General features: G+C 36.7%; 1 protein-coding gene across 1 annotated transcript in view; it reads left to right on the plus strand.

Moving 5' to 3' along the window:
• The window catches only part of RIT2 (Ras like without CAAX 2), a 185,078-nt gene that overhangs the window by 89,463 nt on the left and 78,639 nt on the right, over window positions 1-16,976 (plus strand). The window contains exon 4 of the mRNA XM_085213034.1: window positions 8,270-8,461. Coding sequence (XP_085069160.1) covers window positions 8,270-8,461 — 192 coding nt within the window. The remainder of the gene's footprint in view (window positions 1-8,269; window positions 8,462-16,976) is intronic.

The following is a 16,976-nucleotide window of genomic DNA, read 5'->3' on the forward strand; positions in this document are numbered from 1 at the left end:
CTTTTATTATTGTCTTTAGAAGATTAAGATTAATAAATTTAGTCAAAGTAAGTTGCAGAAAACTGCACGTGAGAGGGCAGTTAGAATGGGAACATCAGTTCAAAGAAGCTACTTCTGGAAGAAGGGCCTGAGTGCCATCACTGATTATTTAGTAATTCCTCAGTATGAAAAACTGAGTGAAAATATGGTGCTTTGTATAAAAGCCCTGAGTTATCTTATCAGGGTGTTATTCTCATTTTTATTTCTATTATTGATTTATTTATTTATTTTATTCCTTTTTTTCCACCTTGCTGGCATGATTCATTCTTACTTTGTAAATCAACTATGGTGCAGAACAATAATGAATACAAAAGAGTACATGACTATTAAATGTTCTCCTGTTAGCTAGTGAGCAATGTACTAGTGACAAATCAATGACAGAAGCCCTCTAATGTCCCCTCTAGGGACATCCCTACCTGTGTTTCAATAGACAATCCTGCAGAAAACGTAAATATAAGCAATACCAAATACAATGGGAATAAGTATTAAAACTAGAAATAGAACACAAATCTTTATGTTCCCATGTAGGAAAGGACGTGAATTCACAAGTGATAAAATCAAGTTGTCCCACAATATTTTAATGAAGTCCATAATGAAACTGACTTCTCATACTGTTTATTTGCAAAAGAAGTAAAAATTTAGACATATCAGCTTGCACTTTCAGATTCACCTGAAAGAAAAAGAGACTAATGTCTGTATGAATACACCTCATATAGCAACTCAGGTTAAGAAATCCGAATTTAGAAATTCTCCAGAATAAATAAATAAGTAAATAAATAAATAAATGTAAGTCTCTGTGCTGCAAATTCAGTGAGTCTAGTCTTGTTTTTCAACTTGCCAGCTGTGTGTTACGCTGACTTACTCAGTTTGAACTATTTTCTTGCCCATAAACAAGGTCTTGAGTTGCTCCCTGTCATTCATTCCATCTAAATGAGCTTATCTCTTCAGTTTCTAGAGTGCATACTGACTCTCAGAAAACCCTCAGAAATGTCAGCAAAGAAATAATATAATGACTTGTTTGCAAAACCTGAAAATCATCCCTGTATCTTCCTGCAAAGATCACCTATCTTCTGAGGAAACAGGAAGAATATTCCTCTTGTTTATCTCTCTAAGCAAATTAATTAAGTTAAACAAGAGGAGAAGTGACTAGATAAGTAGGCACCAGCATCAATGAGGTTGATGTTGCTGCTGGTTGTCTTTTATATTATGCATTAATTTCAGTACCTACTTCAGCATTTTACTTGATTGTTGCCAGAATTACAGAATCACAGAATCACAGAATTGTAGGGGTTGGAAGGGACCTCTAGAGATCAGCGAGACCAACCCCCTGCCAAAGCAGGTTCCCTACACCAGGTCGCACAGGTAGGCGTCCAGGCGAGACTTGAATATCTCCAGAGAAGGAGACTCCACAACCTCCCTGGGCAGCCTGTTCCAGTGCTCCGTCACCCTCACCATGAAGAAGTTCTTACGCACATTCGTGCGAAACTTCCTGTGCTGCAGCTTATGTCCGTTTCCCCTCGTCCTGTCTCCACGTACCACTGAAAAGAGACTGGCCTCACCGCTATGGCCGCCACACCTCAGATATTTATAAACCTGGATCAGGTCCCCTCTCAGTCGTCTTTTCTCAAGGCTGAACAGACCCAGTTCACTTAGCCTTTCTTCATAGGGGAGATGCTCCAGGCCCTTCCCCATCTTTGTGGCCCTCCGCTGGACTCTTTCCAAGAGATCCCTGTCTTTTTTGTACTGGGGAGCCCAAAACTGGACACAGTACTCCAGATGAGGCCTTACCAGGGCACAGTAGAGGGGGAGGATCACCTCCCTCGACCTGCTGGACACGCTCTTCTTAATGCACCCCAGAATGCCATTGGCCTTTTTGGCCACGACGGCACACTGCTGGCTCATGGCCAACCTGTCGTCCACCAGGATGCTCAGGTCCCTCTCTGCAGAGCTCCTCTCCAGCAGCTCATCCCCCAGCCTGTTTTGGTGCATGCAATTATTCCTTCCTAGGTGTAAGATTCTGCACTTGCTTTTGTTGAACCTCATCCGGTTTCTTACTGCCCAGCTCTCCAGCCTGTCCCGGTCTCGCTGAATGGCAGCACAGCCTTCAGGCGTGTCAGCCAATCCTCCCAGCTTCGTATCATCAGCAAACTTGCTGAGGGTGGCCACTATCCCCTCAAAAAATTAAGACAAGGTTACTGATTTTGTACAATGTGGAGTTCATAATATTGTCTTCGAAATCTTCCATATTATGTTCAGAAAGACATCAGTGTGCTAGGAACATAAACCACATCTTTATGTTGTTTTCATAGTATATCATTTGTCTGTAATGTGCATTTTGTTGCCAGTAAAAATCAAGGATATTGCTAAGAGAAGCAAGGATTCATTCCTATAATTATATGGCATGAGATACCGAGTGATCATTAATCAAGGGTCTGTTTATAATAGTAACCCACTTCCACTGCAAGCTTATGGTCTATTTCTTGTTTGTACTAATCCCACTTTTGAACTGCCGGGTCACTACTGGAACAAGCAGAAGGGTTGTAAGACAGTGTCTGATATCCAAACAGAACAGTGAAGAGATTGATGTAGAGAATGAATCCTGTTCTCAACTATTTAAGACAGAGATCCTGCATTTTTTTTTTCTTCATCTGAGTCTAAGCTGTTATTGGGCTGGCACGAATGGCTAAGTACCACCTGCTGTACACTTCTTTCCATGTTTCTTCTTTTGCTGTGCCTCTCTCTTGTTGTTGTTTGCAAAGGATGACTGGGAAAAAAAGGGAAACAAAAAGTGAACGTGTGCTGATAAGTCAGTGATTTTTTTTTTCCTGTTTTGTCATCTCTAGTAACCTGTATTGAGTGCATGCTGGAATTGTTCAAGTAAATACAGAATGTCTGAAACTCTGATATCTGTGATAAAAAAAGCATACCTGTCTATTATCTTCTCATGCATCTTGAATGTATTTTATCCCATGCTGAGGGATAGTATTTCCTACTGCTGAGTGCTGTGAAGGGAAAAATCATCTATTTGTGTTAGGCACTAGACGTTACTTACTCCTGACCTTTCAATCTGCACTGGAAATACCAGTCTTGAAGAAACTAACTAGAAATTTCAAAATGAACAAAAAGACAGGTCTCATCATCCAAATGCATGAAGGATGTGATTAAGAGGGAACTGTGGCTGGCAGAGGCTGAGAGAAGTATTTTTGTTTCAGTTAACAATCTACAGTTGAGGTAGTGAGGGAGATAAAAGAGAAACTCACCCATGATCTCTCAGATGATTTTCTGAGGCTGGAATGAAGTACGCATTGGAGTCAATCATCTTTCTTCACTCCTGGCTGTAGCGTCTACCTTTTCAGTAATAGAAACCAGATAAAATAATGCATGTCTATTGTATCTAAATAAGTAGCAATATTAAGATGTAATGTCTGCTCCCAGCTTTCTATTCAGAAACTTTCTCCTTAAAAACTTCTGGAGGCTTCTTGCAGCATGCACTTAACAAACAATTTTCTAAAATTTACTTAGCCTTGTATACATAAATAAAATAAATAAAATTGTTAAAAAACTAAAGTAATTATTACAGTAGATCTCACTGGTGTACTCTTTCTTCAATTTATCATTTTCAAGAAGTAAAAGAAAAGAAATCATAGAATCACAGGATCACAGAAGGATAGGATTTGGAAGGGATCTCTGGAGATCATCTAGTCCAACCTTCCCATTAAAGCAGGTTCCCTAGAGTAGGTTGTAGGGGAGAGTATTCAAGCAGGTTTTGAATATCTCCAGAGAGCAGACTCCACAGCTTTTCTAGACAATTTGTTCCAGTGTTCTATCACCTACAAAGTAAACAATAATTTTCTCATATTCATGTGGAACTTTCTGTATTCCAGTTTGTGCCCATTACCCCTTGTCCTGCTGCTGGGCACCACCAAAAAGATCTTTGCCCAAGGCACTCGATTCCCTCCCATTAGATGTATATAACCATTGATTAGAAACCCTCTCAGTCACTCAGACTCTCAGATCTCTCAGCCTTTCCTCGTAAGAGAGATGTTCCGAGTCTCAATCATCTTTGTGGCCCTCTGCTGGACACTCTAGAAGTTCGCTGTCTTTCTTGAATGGTGGAGTCCAGAACTGGATTCAGTAATCCAGACGTGACCTCACCAGGGCAGAGCAGATGGGGAAGATCGTGCCCCTCAACTTGCTGATCACACTCTTTTGAATGCACCTTACAGTACCTTTGGCCTTCTTAGCCAAAAGGGCACACTTAGGTCCTTCTCAACAGAGGACATTTCATCAGATCAGCCCTTAACCCATACTAACACACACAGTTCTTTTTCCCAGGTGAATGAGCAAACACTTTCCCTTGTTGAACCTCATAATGTTCCTCTCTGCCCAACTATCCAGTCTGTCCACATCTCACTGAATGGTAGCACAGCCTTCTGGTGTGTCAGTTACTTCTCTCAGCTTTATATCATCAGCAAATTTGCCGAGAATTCATTCTGTCCTTTTATTTAGGTCACTGATGAAGATGTTAAACATGGGTCAGAGCCAGTACTGACCCCTGGGGAATACTGTTATCTACAGGCCTCCAACTAGACTCTGCACCTGGGATCACAATCCTCTGAGCTCTGCCAGTCAGCCTGTTATAAATCCACCTCATTTTACACTAATTTTTGCCACACTTCCTTAGATTACCTATGAGAATGTTATAAGAGACAGTGTCAAAAGCCTTGCTGAAGTCAAGTTAGGCAATTTCTATGACATGACATCATAGAAAGTTATCAGATTGGTCAAGTGTGTTTTCACCTTGGTGAGCATATGTTGATTTCTCCTAATAACTTACTTGGAGATGATAATCCAAATAAGCTGTTCCATCATCTTCCCAGCAATGGAGGTAAGGCTGATTGGCCTGTGGTTCCCTGGATCCTCCTTCATGGATATCATCAGTGTTTTTTGCATGTCAGGGATCCCAAAGTGTCGATGGAGCGGAAACTTCTATGTGAAAGGATACATAGAAATATGTAGAAAGGAGTATCTACAAGTATACTACCAACTTAAGGAAGACAAATAAGATTTGGGGCTGCTGCTCAAAAGAGTGAGTACCTACTCATGAAAAACAGAAAAAGACATAACTCACTTGGGACTTTCTGTATCCCTGTCTTTACTAGTGTGCTCATATGACTCACAAAAAAGTTTGAGAAAGAGATATAAATACAACTCACAAAGGAGGGAGATCAGTAAAGTATAAATCAGTCTAGCTGGATATGTGTCATTGATATATCAGAGTAAGTTGCCTCTGAGCACGTTGAGTGAGAGTCCATTCTGTGTTGTTTGAAAAATCTCATGAGATAACCAATAACTGATAAAACGGACATATATATGAATGACATAATCAGAACGTATTCATAACTTTCTTCAACATATGGAATTATCACATCTTATGATGATTATTATAATGTTTTGTTGTTGTGTTGTTTTTGTTTTCTGCTTCCAGTTATAATGGAAAAAGAGAAAAGTTATTCTGCTTTCATTAATATTTTAGAAATTTGTTTTGTTTCTTTCTAAACTTTATTCTTGTTCTTCAGTACAGCATCTTTCACAAGCAGAAAGGTGATTTTGTTTAAAAGGATTTCTTATCACATTTTTCAATTGAGTCTTAGTCATAATACACAAGAAAACATTATAGACTGCCATCAATCTGTAATGTGCTATAAGCATGACAAATCTTCACTTTAATTCTTAGAATTGATTTTTATTTTTATTTTTTTTATTTTGAGGAGGTGTGATTTTCTTCTTTCTTCTACTTGATATTTACTAACTAGGAATTATCTCATATTTTCCTCCTACTGGGTAAAAAATGTATCTAGATCTGTACATGAATATTTTTACAAAACCGTTTCTATAGCAGGAACAATTAAAGATATATGTGTACCGGTTGCAAAGTTAATCTGTTGCTTGTTTTGTAATAGAACTAGGTGAGATATAAGACCAAAATCAGCCCAGAACTTGTTTGGACTTGTTCATCTGTGTCCCCAGCAAGCTTTGAGACAATGATGTAAAAGAGTAATATCTTACAGCATCTCTAACCCATTCTTGAGTGCCTCCAAAGGTTATGCTTCCACAACTTTGGCCAACATGTTCCAGTGCCTCACTACATTCAAAGTAAATAATTTCTTCCTAACATCTAACCTAAATCTCCCGTTTCAGTTTAAAGCTATTCTCCCTTGGACTATCAATACTAGAGCATGTAAAATGTTGGTCTCCCTTATGCTTTTATGTTCCCTGTAAGTACTGGAAGGCTGCAATGAAGTCTCCCTGAAGCCATCTCTTCCCCAGGATAAACTAGCCCAGATCCCTCAGTCTGTCTTCATAGGAGAGATGAAGCATCTTTATGAACCTCCTCTGGACCCACTCCATCAGCTCCTTGTCATTCTTCTACTGGGGGCTCCAAGCTTGAACAGAGTACTGCAGATAGGGCTACATGAGGGCAGAGTAAAGGGGGACAGGGAATAGAATGATCATAGATGAGATAATTTAAAGAGAAGAAAATTTGTGGTAATGATGGAGAGATCTTGCTCTTTAAGTAAAATCAGAGAGTGAGTAAGTGAGGGGAAATATGTCTGTGTTCAATCATTAGCACTCCCTGTCCACAGCCTGGAGATCTGATACATGCTCTCTGGTTTGGTATTGCGTTATTAATCCATTGGATATCTAATGTGGTTGAAAAGCAAAAACCTGGGGCGAAAACAAAATCTCCTTTTGTCGTCTTACCGCACAAAAAAACAAAATCTGATGTATCCTGTGTTTCTTCCTACTGCTATCCATATACAGTTTGAAGAAGGTGGGATATGGCCTAATTTGCTCTATATTAGAGTTTGACAGTTAACAAAATCTCCTAGGATGTTAGTGTTGATATTTCAGACATTTTGTAATTCTGAGAAAAGCTCAGTAGAATCTTACCCTTAAACTGCCTATTAGTCTGCTGTTTTGGAACTTAGTCTATGAACTTCTTTCTCTAGAAGGTGAAATATTTTCAGTGATATATTAGAATGTCCTTGGGTAAGAGACACATCATGAATAAATGATAATGGTCAACACAAAAGTCTATTCACAGCAAATGTTATTAATCAACGTGAGTGACTACTGAGAGAGATTTAAGACTCAGACTTTTAAAAGACCATAAGGAATCTACTTTCAATTTCCAGCAAAAACTGAGCATATATATTCAACCTAAACTATTTTTAAAATCCTAGCTTAAATTCTCAACAGAGTTAAAAAAAAATACAGGAATAGATATTGCATCTTGCTTCTCATAGCATTGGTCCAATGTTGATATGTGTATGCTTTGCTTTAACAAACCTTCCTGCATCTTAATATCTCTGGAGAGATGATTTTGTTCAGGAGGATTTTGATCCTGGCTGAATGTTACCACAGTATTGGATTATTCTGGGCTGTGATCAAGAAGAACAAAGAAAGTTTAAAAAGAAACTGCCTTAAAGGCATATTTTTGAGCTAGAGTGTCTAGCATCTAAGAAGTAAATCTTGATTTTTCTAGTATGTGGCACTTGTTGAATACACTTTAATATATATATATATTACTGTAGTAATAAATACATTTAAAAATATAGGAAAACACAGGAGAAGGAAACTGGGACAATTTTTCCTCCATTTAAAATTGTTCATTTTGACTTAATGGTATTATCCCATTACCCCAGCTTCCTGGGGAGCACTTGAAAGAGAACTTTTTGCAAATTATATTGTTGTTTTATTAGGCACTGTTTCAAAGCTGGAGGGAGTCAATGAATGTGTTTTTGATATTACTGAGCTTTTGAATTGAGTGCATAATAAAGATACCATCCCTAGATAGTAATATAACCTTCTTTCACACCTGTTAGCATGCACTGAATTGCTAGCCATCTAAGCGTACCAGGAGTGCTGCAGAAAGTTCTATAAATACACACAAGAGTGTTTCCTATAAGCAAGTGCTGGCATAATAATTTGATATTCTTGGAAGACCAAGCTCCAGTGAGAGGAAAAGTTAAAAAAAAGAAAAGAGTGCCAGGAAAATCTTGGTGGTTCATAATCTAGGATGATGATCCAACTTTCACTAAGTGTTTTAAAGCAGTAAAACAATATGAAATTACTGGGGGAAGGAGGATGTTTTCAGCAAGTCTGTTACTTAAAAATGGAGTATTTGGTCTGCCAAATTATTGAACATGTTCTTCCAATTTCATAGGCAGAATTCACAGCCATGAGGGACCAATACATGCGAGGTGGAGAAGGTTTCATTATCTGCTATTCCATCACAGACCGTCAATCTTTTCAAGAAGCGGCTGAGTTTAAGGAACTCATTTATCGTGTTCGGCACACCTATGACATCCCCTTGGTGTTGGTGGGGAACAAAACAGATCTTGAAGAGTTTAGACAGGTAAGCAACTTGTTTTGATTTACCTTGGATACTTCAGGGATTTGTGTAGCAGATGTTGTGCAGTACTGCAGTACTACTCAACAGAAAATGAGGCTTAATCAAAGATCGACACACTAGGATTGGTAACAAATTAAGTGGTTACTGGTACATTTAATTCAAAGGTTATAGATCTTGAAGCATCCTTGGCCAATCACATCCAAATATTCCTCACTTTTTATTGAAAATGAGTCCCTCAATTTTCTTCAGAAGTTCTATATATGTCTAATTTGAAAATAGATTCACTGAAGATCTGGTGGGGGGAGGGGGGAAGGAAGTTTTCTTTGGAAGTTACCAACCGGATTGTTTTCATAAAAGTGCTAGATTTAATTAAAGGGTTGTTCTCAAACAGGCTGAAGCAAAAAACCTAATTAAAATAGCCAAATTCATACAATTATATCTGTGCCTGAAAAGCCAGTGGCTATGTCATCAGAGTTTTCAGATGTAACTGGGACATGTAAGACATGAATTCATTTTAGTTTAGATGATACAGCTATCATCACCCACACCATAGTAAATTTTGTTTCCTTTGAGGTCATTGACCATTGCATTCTCAGAATGAAAAGTAAACTTAGCTCAGTTTATTTCCTTTGCTTCCTCTCATCTTCCTTTATACTATTTGTATTGATGTCTGCATGTGCAGACAGTGTGTTGGAGAGAGATTGTGTTAAAATTGGCTTGGTTGTAACCTGGTATAGGACAAAAATGATCCTTAATTGTAAGCAGAAACTTTGAAAGACAAAAAATTAATAAGATTTCCTGTGTGAAAATGTTAAAAGGCTCTTTATGCATGCTGCAGTTGCTTTTAAATGACCGGATTCTGTGCAGATACTCCTAACAGTTCAATAAAATTGTATTTTTTTCAGTTCATTAGCATCTATGCATTCATGATCCTGTTTTCTCTTATCCACTTGTCATTTTTCCCCCTATTCTCTTTTATTCTCTCTCCTATTAAAGAAAATTCAAAGCAGTATTAAACTCAAAATGAGTTCTGAAATCTGATGAAATATGTTTAATGCTTCACATATGATTGCAGATGGACTTCCTCCCTAAGTCAGATTGTGAGAAAACCTTAATGATGACAGTCCATTTGCAGTTTATAACTCATCTTGAGACCTCAGAAGGAAAACAAAAGCAAAAACAAAAAACAAAACAACAACAACAACAAAAAGCAAACAAACAAAACAACAAAAAGAACCACACAGCAACAATGCAATATGCAATGTGAAGCACAATATGCATAGATCTTGAGGTACTTCATGTACCAGCTGGAAAAAAGATGTGGATTCTATTCTACTGGGAGAAGAAGAAATTGAACCTTATTCTAATAAAAATAACATAGAATTGACTTATATATAAATAAGATTTTCAAGAATGCCATTTTCATTGAGTGATACAAAGACTCTCTTCCAGTTTTGTTTGGTACAACTTCTTTCTCTCATGTTTTACAGAGCACTTATATGTAATTATTATCAGTGCATATGAAGATATGTATCTGATTTATATTAAATATATGTTAACAGACTTCAACAGCTCATTATTTCACAACTCTAACTTGAGGTTGTGCTCTACGTTTAAGTAACACTGAAATAAGCCGTATCTATTCTTACCTTCTGTTTTAAGCAATACCTAAGTATCTTAAGAAGGTAGAATGAGAGGAATCTTTTCAGGGTCATGTACTGCAGTTAAGACTCATTTAATACGGCTTGGGTGCTCACCAGTGGTAGCCAGCTATCTCTGAGCTGGCATGCAGCAATGAGTTGACAAAGTATGGCATTAACGTATCAGTGATCAAAGAGTGAGCTGCACAAGTAATCAATTCGAGCTATTGAGAAATTGTAAATATTAAAATGCAATTACCCAGCCTGGAATTTGACCAGGGCTCTGGAGCTAATATTGTTGTTTTGCTTGATAACATTTTTCTACTATGAAAATCATTAAAGCTGCTGTAATATTATTCATTATATTTGAAAACACAACATTAAGTTCAACATTCCCTGACATCATTTCCATTTAATGACATTTCCACAATAATCAGGCCATAGAAGCTCAGCCAGACAAAGATGTTTGAAATGAGAACCCCTGCACACTATACTTAATGATGTATGCATCTTGCTTCCAATCTATTAACAGGACTATATAAGTATAAGAGTAATTTGAAACTACAATTTAGTATTAGGAGAAACACTACTGAAACCAAGCCAATTTTGAAGTATTTTTATTTTATCATAGCTTTGATGAAATTATTGTTGTCTTAAAGCATACCTGTCACTTCTAATGTCTTAAGAAATGAGTTTGTCTGTGCAACTTCAGAAAAGAAGTTCAGAAGTTTTAATTACATCATCCGAAAGAATAGACACTTCCAATTTTCCCAGAAACAATGTGAGGGAGCAACTTAAAACTAGTGGAAAAGAAATTATATATATAAAGCATATTCACAGAATGACAAAATGGCTGAGATTGGGAGGAACTTCTGTCTGATCCAATTCAAGCAGAGCCACCCAGAGCAAGGTGCCTAGAACCGTGTCAGGACAACCATTAATGATCTCAGTGGTGGAGACCCAGAACCTCTTTGGGCAACTTGAGCCAGTGTTCAGTCACCTGTAAGTGAAAGTGTTTCCTGATATACAGATAGAAACTTCAGCAACATAGTTTGTGCCTACTGCCTCTTGTTTTGACGCAGAGAACCACTGAAAAGAGCTTATCTCCATCCTTGTTGCACCCTCCCTTCAGGTTTTTATAGACACATATGTCTATACATGTTTAGATCTAGATTTCTCTAACTCTCCTCTTCTCTAGGCTGAATGATTCTAGGTCTCTCAGCTTCTTCTCACAGGAGAGGTGCTCCAGTCCCAGCATACTATCATAATATATATCCAGTCTGGTGGTGAGGCTTTCTCCATCCTCTATTCTTTTTCACCATTCATTCTGCAGTTGCATTTGTCCTTTCTGATTTTATTCTGTCTTGAATTTAGAGATCCACTAAGAGAATAAATGGACATGATTTTTTAAGGGGTTCATCAGTGCTCTTCTCTTGGTATTTAGCTATTGCTCTAAGAATTTTTAAGTATTATAGATATATAAACCCATAGATGTTTGATGTAAAAAGTAAATCTCCGAATGTCTGAACAGATATCAATTTGATTTCAGTGTCTTTTAACATTAATTAAATTAATAAATAGAGTCTGTACATGTCTTTTACTGTCATTAGTTTTGAAACACTTAGGACCATCTGATCCAAAGCACCATAGATATTTCCACTTCAGCTATGTTTTCTAACTTTATCCCAGATGACTTATAATGAGGCTTAAAAACTACATAATGGTTAAATGTGTATAAATTAAAACATATTAAACTTAAAAAAAAAATACTTTAATCAGCTGATCATGTTTGAATTCATGCTATGCTAAATCTAAATTTCATCTTTTAAATTAAATATTAAAAAAAAAAAAAACACAGCAAAAACATTGCTAAGAGATTGTCCAAAAAATTGTTCAGAAGGCTCTGCTGCTGGCCTTGAAGTATATTACTTCTGTCAGTTCTATGGGGAAAAGAAAGAGAGAAAGAGAGAAAGAGAGAAAGAAAGAGAAGAAGAAAGAGAGAAAGAAAGAAAGAAAGAAGAGAAAGAAAGAAAGAAAGAAAGAAAAGAAAGAAAGAAAGAAAGAAAGAAAGAAAGAAAGAAAGAAAGAAAGAAAGAAAGAAAAGAAAGAAAGAAAGAAAGAAAAAGAAAGAAAGAAAGAAAGAAAGAAAGAAAGAAAAGAAGAGAAGAAAGAAAGAAAGAAAGAAAGAAAGAAGAGAGAAGGAAGGAGAGGAAGGAAGGAAGGAAGGAAGGAAGGAAGGAAGGAAGGAAGGAAGGAAGGAAGGAAGGAAGGAAGGAAGGAAGGAAGGAAGAAAAATCTATAAGATCTTTTGAACAGTGGGCTGGTTTTTAGTTAAAAAGAACAGATATTTTCTAGCAATATTTTCAAACTTTTAATGTGGATGTGAGAACTACTTTGGGAACTCTACCTATGTGGAAGCAGCATAGCCTTCATGGAAAAGGTTGGGTTTTTTTTGCAACCTCAGAGGAATAAACTGCAAGCTCACTCAAGTCCATAGATAACATGTTGATGGCCCTTGAGTCTAAGGTCATAAGGTCAGCTCACACTTCTTTCAGATCTTGGCCTCTCTGGGAAATCTGTCATCCAGCTGTTAGTTTTGCCAGTACAATCTTGATCCTGACAAGAATTATGCACTTGTTTACCATTCCACACATGAGCTATCTTATTGGGTTCAAGCACCAAACACAAGCCAAAGCAAGACTTTTGAAAGCATTTCCTTTTTTTCTCCCCCCCCAAGGCATCTCTCCTGAAGAAAGAAATAAAAAAAATTGATACAAAATCTGTTTTTAACATGCAACATTCTACATGGAATGCTTATTAATTACAAATACTGCTCACTTAAAATTCATTTTATCTTCTAAGTTTTTATTATTCCTTAATGTAATTCTCCAGTCAGGATTCATATGTTACCCTGACCTGAAACAGCTGCCTGCAAAACATTTCCACTTAGATGAGACTTTTCTGTGAAAATTGTTCAAGAGGAATTGACTGGTCATCACATATTGTGAACATCAACTTCTAGATTTATTTATTTATTTATTTATTGAATGAATAACTCTTCAGTATATTTCAAATATTGCCCGGATTTACATACTGGTGACTGGCTGAGACACTGCAAATAGTTATGTCTTCCCTCCCCTTCCCTCTGCTCCCCTCCCCTCCCCTCCCTTCCCCTTTTCTTTTTTCCTTTTGTTTTCATTTTCCAGTTCATAACAATGAAATACTGTTTACTCAATGTTTTCTTTTTCATAAAAGGCATTTGGCACTCTGAATTTCTTAAAGTAATGTATTAGTATCATTAGTATCCCAATTAAGTTTTTTGTTTCAGGATTAAAACCAATTGTAAATTTGCAAATGCCCTGTATTATGACTAGTTCCATTTATTCTTAGTGATATTTGGATGGAAGAACTGTCTGATAAACATTCTTATTTCTCGTTTACTCAACTAGTGCACTACACAAAAACTGAAAATTTCCAATGCTTCTACTCGTCTTTTGAAGTGGAAAGTTAAAGATTAAATATTTTCAACAATTTATTAAGACAGTATACATCTGAATTAACGTTAGACATGTTGAAATTGCTAGACTCAATGACTTGGACAGATCTTCCGTAAAATCCATGAAGAGATACAGGAACAATAATGAAATTTAAACATATCATAAAATTAATCTATCCCTGGAGCTGTCTTTCTTTCCATTGACAATAGAAGGAAATATGGACAACTACCTCCCTTGAATTCATATTTGAGTGAGATGAAGCCTTAGAAAATTGCTTTTAATTGTCTCTTCAGTTAAGATTCTAACTTTACTCTTTCTTTGTTTTGGCTGTTGCTGCAAACTAAAAAACAGTGTCTTAAAGTATATTCAACTTGCCTTTGATTTCTTCATGAATAAAACGTAATTAAAACGTAATAAAAAATCATTCTGAAGGTGGTGACACATTCTAAAGATCAGAGTGAGCTGTGATCTCATTATATCTGTCAAAGGTTTGTGGCCCAGTTCGGCCCAGTTCCATGACTAAATGGGGCTGCAGGAAATCTGGGGACTCATGCCCTGAAATTAAGGGGAAGAAGGAAAAGGGAAAGGTAGGCCAATGGGGCTAAAAACAAAACAGTAGCAGTGAGCTAAGGGAGAAAATTGATGTACTAAGTATGATGGCACAGTGCAAGATAATACAGTATAATATAATTGGAATTGAAGCTAATAAATCAAATAAATGAGAGAGAGTATCCAAAACCAAAGGCCTTACTCTAATGCTGAAGGTGAGATGCAAAGGGAGCACACACCACAGAGATGAGCAATAAAAAAAAGGGGTAGATTTGTGATTTGCAAGCAGTTTTGTATTTCCCTTTGAACAGAAAATGGAAACAGAACAGTGAAGTCTTCTGGGAAATGTAATTCTTCTCTTCTATGACAGAAGCAAAGTACTGTTGGAAAACTACCCACCAAGCCCAGTGTAGGACTTGTTTGTAAGGAAGTTTTGAATGCTGTTTGTGGAACAAATCAGACTTTCTCAGAGGAAAACCCATTGAAAAAAATACAGCTTGTAAGGAATTGCACAATGGTATAATTTGTTGGGTGACTAGAGTTTAGGTGGAAGCCTCTACAGATTTCAGTGCTGGAAACAAGATTTGTGAGAAAGCTAATTACCCCTCAAGGACTTCCATAGTTCATTTTTTCAGCCATGGGGAAAGTGATAAGGAAGGAACTGTGTGTAGTCCTCACTCTGATTCCTGTTTTGGTCCAGGGAGAAAGAGCTTGACAACAAAACTAAGTTTTATTATTTTTAAGTTTATTTTCTGCTTTGCCCTGTCTGCATTGCCATTTATAAGCTAGGTGAGCTACGGTTTTTGATACAGACAGGAGAGAGGCATGAACATAACATATCAGGCAGTTCTAATTGGAGCACAGTTCTGCCTCTCCATCGTTCATGCCTGAAGCAATGTGACCTCCCATCTCTCAAGATTTGTCCTCTCATTTTCTCCACAGGGGCACATATACAAGTAAGAGATTGGCATCCAATGGGAAGGCATCTTTTTTTTATGTACGTGATGCTATTTTTACATATGCAAAATCAAGGTTTCAGACTAACTCATATATTATTTACTAAAATTCCATTTCAGGAAGCTATATAAGCATATGTTTAATTAGAGTGAAACTAATGCATGTTCTTCAAGTTAATTTGCTCTTGAGCAAAGTTGCTATTCTGAAATTGAGACAGTAATGAGCAACTTTGTAAAAATGAAATTCCCTTGGCAAAGTAACAGATTAATATCGGAGGCAACCATAACTGAGTGCATTTCTCATGTAAAAATGTGAATTTTTCATAGCAAGGATAGATTCTTGTGTGTTTTTGCAGTAGTAGAACAAATTATTTGAAGAAGAAACTTTGGCAGAATTTAGTTACTGATCATTGTGCTGTCACAACTAATCAAAGCATGATATAGTAATCCATTTATCTTTTTTTTTTTTTTTTAAGATTTTCTTGTATTGTTTGTCTTTCTGCTATTTTATTCTATTCTGTTGTTGACTTGTTTTATATGCATGTTGGCTGTTTTTATTTGTTTATTTATTTATTTTCCAGGAGAAATTAGAAAGTTAAAGAGATATGTTTTTATCCAAGTCAAACAACTTGGATAAGAAGAGTAGCATATTAACTTCACAAATGATGACATTGTTGAAGCTGTCCAGTCATGACAAACAAAAAAAATCTTTAAAGTCAAAAATGTCTTATCCAAACAAATCCACTTAAAAAAATAATAATTATGAAGAGGAAAAAATCTCTGCCCTATATCTATTCCATAAACATTCAACCCCTTTTCAATAGAAAAGACCTCTAAGATCATCCAGTCCAACCATGTATTTATCACCAATATTTCCCACTAAATTGTGTCCCTCAGTACAGTTCTTAAACGACTACAGGGATGTTGATTCCACCACCGAACTGGGCAGCTCGTTCCAGTGCCTGACTGCCCTTTTGGAGAAGTATTTCCTAACATCTAACCTGAATCTCCTCTGGCACAACTTGAGGACATTTCCTCTAGATATACTAAAAGTTATATGGGAGAAGAGACTGACCCCCCAGTTCACCACAATCTCCTTTCAGGTATAGAGAGAGATAAGGTCACCCCTGAACCTCCTTTTTTCCAGCTGAAAATCCCAGATATCTCTGTTGCAACTCATAAGACTTACGGTCCAGACCTCTTACCAGCATCATCACCCCATTCCTAACAGGCTCCAGCCCTTGATGTCTTTCTTGTAGTTCATGACTGAACACAGTACTTGAGTACAGAGGGGATGGATGATATGCTGTATTTATGAAATTAATTGATATGGAGTTCATTTTGGCCTAAAATCTTCCAGAACTGAACAGTTTTATTTCAAAGGGGTTTTTAACACCTCCTGCAAACCCTTTAAATAAATAAATAAATAAATAAATAAATAAATAAATAAATAAATAAATAAAATTGGGGTTTTGTGTGTGCCTACACATTTTAACACTGCAATTTAAACTGACTGCCGATTTTTCTTTTAGTTGTGATACATTACAAATTCTCTTTCATTACTGCTAAAAAAAAAATAAAAGGAATTGTGTTTTTTTCTAAGACTCCATTCAGTTCTACAAGATGACAATTCCTTCAGTTTTTAATGCCAAGGAATTAATGAGATGAGCTAGCTTTTTGTTTTGTTTTGTTTTGTTTTACAATCATGTATCTATAGAAATCCCAAGTTGAATGCGATAGACAAGCATCATCAAATCTAACTCCTCTTTTCACACAAGACCACCTAAAATTCAAGCAATATTTCTGACATTATTATTCAAATTCTCCTTGAACTCCAGCAGCCTGGGGCTGTGCCCACTGGACTGCTAAGCCTGTT

This window comes from Meleagris gallopavo, chromosome Z (genome assembly GCF_905368555.1).
Source record: "Meleagris gallopavo chromosome Z, MGAL_WU_HG_1.1, whole genome shotgun sequence".
In the NCBI taxonomy this organism is placed as follows: Eukaryota; Metazoa; Chordata; class Aves; order Galliformes; family Phasianidae; genus Meleagris; species Meleagris gallopavo.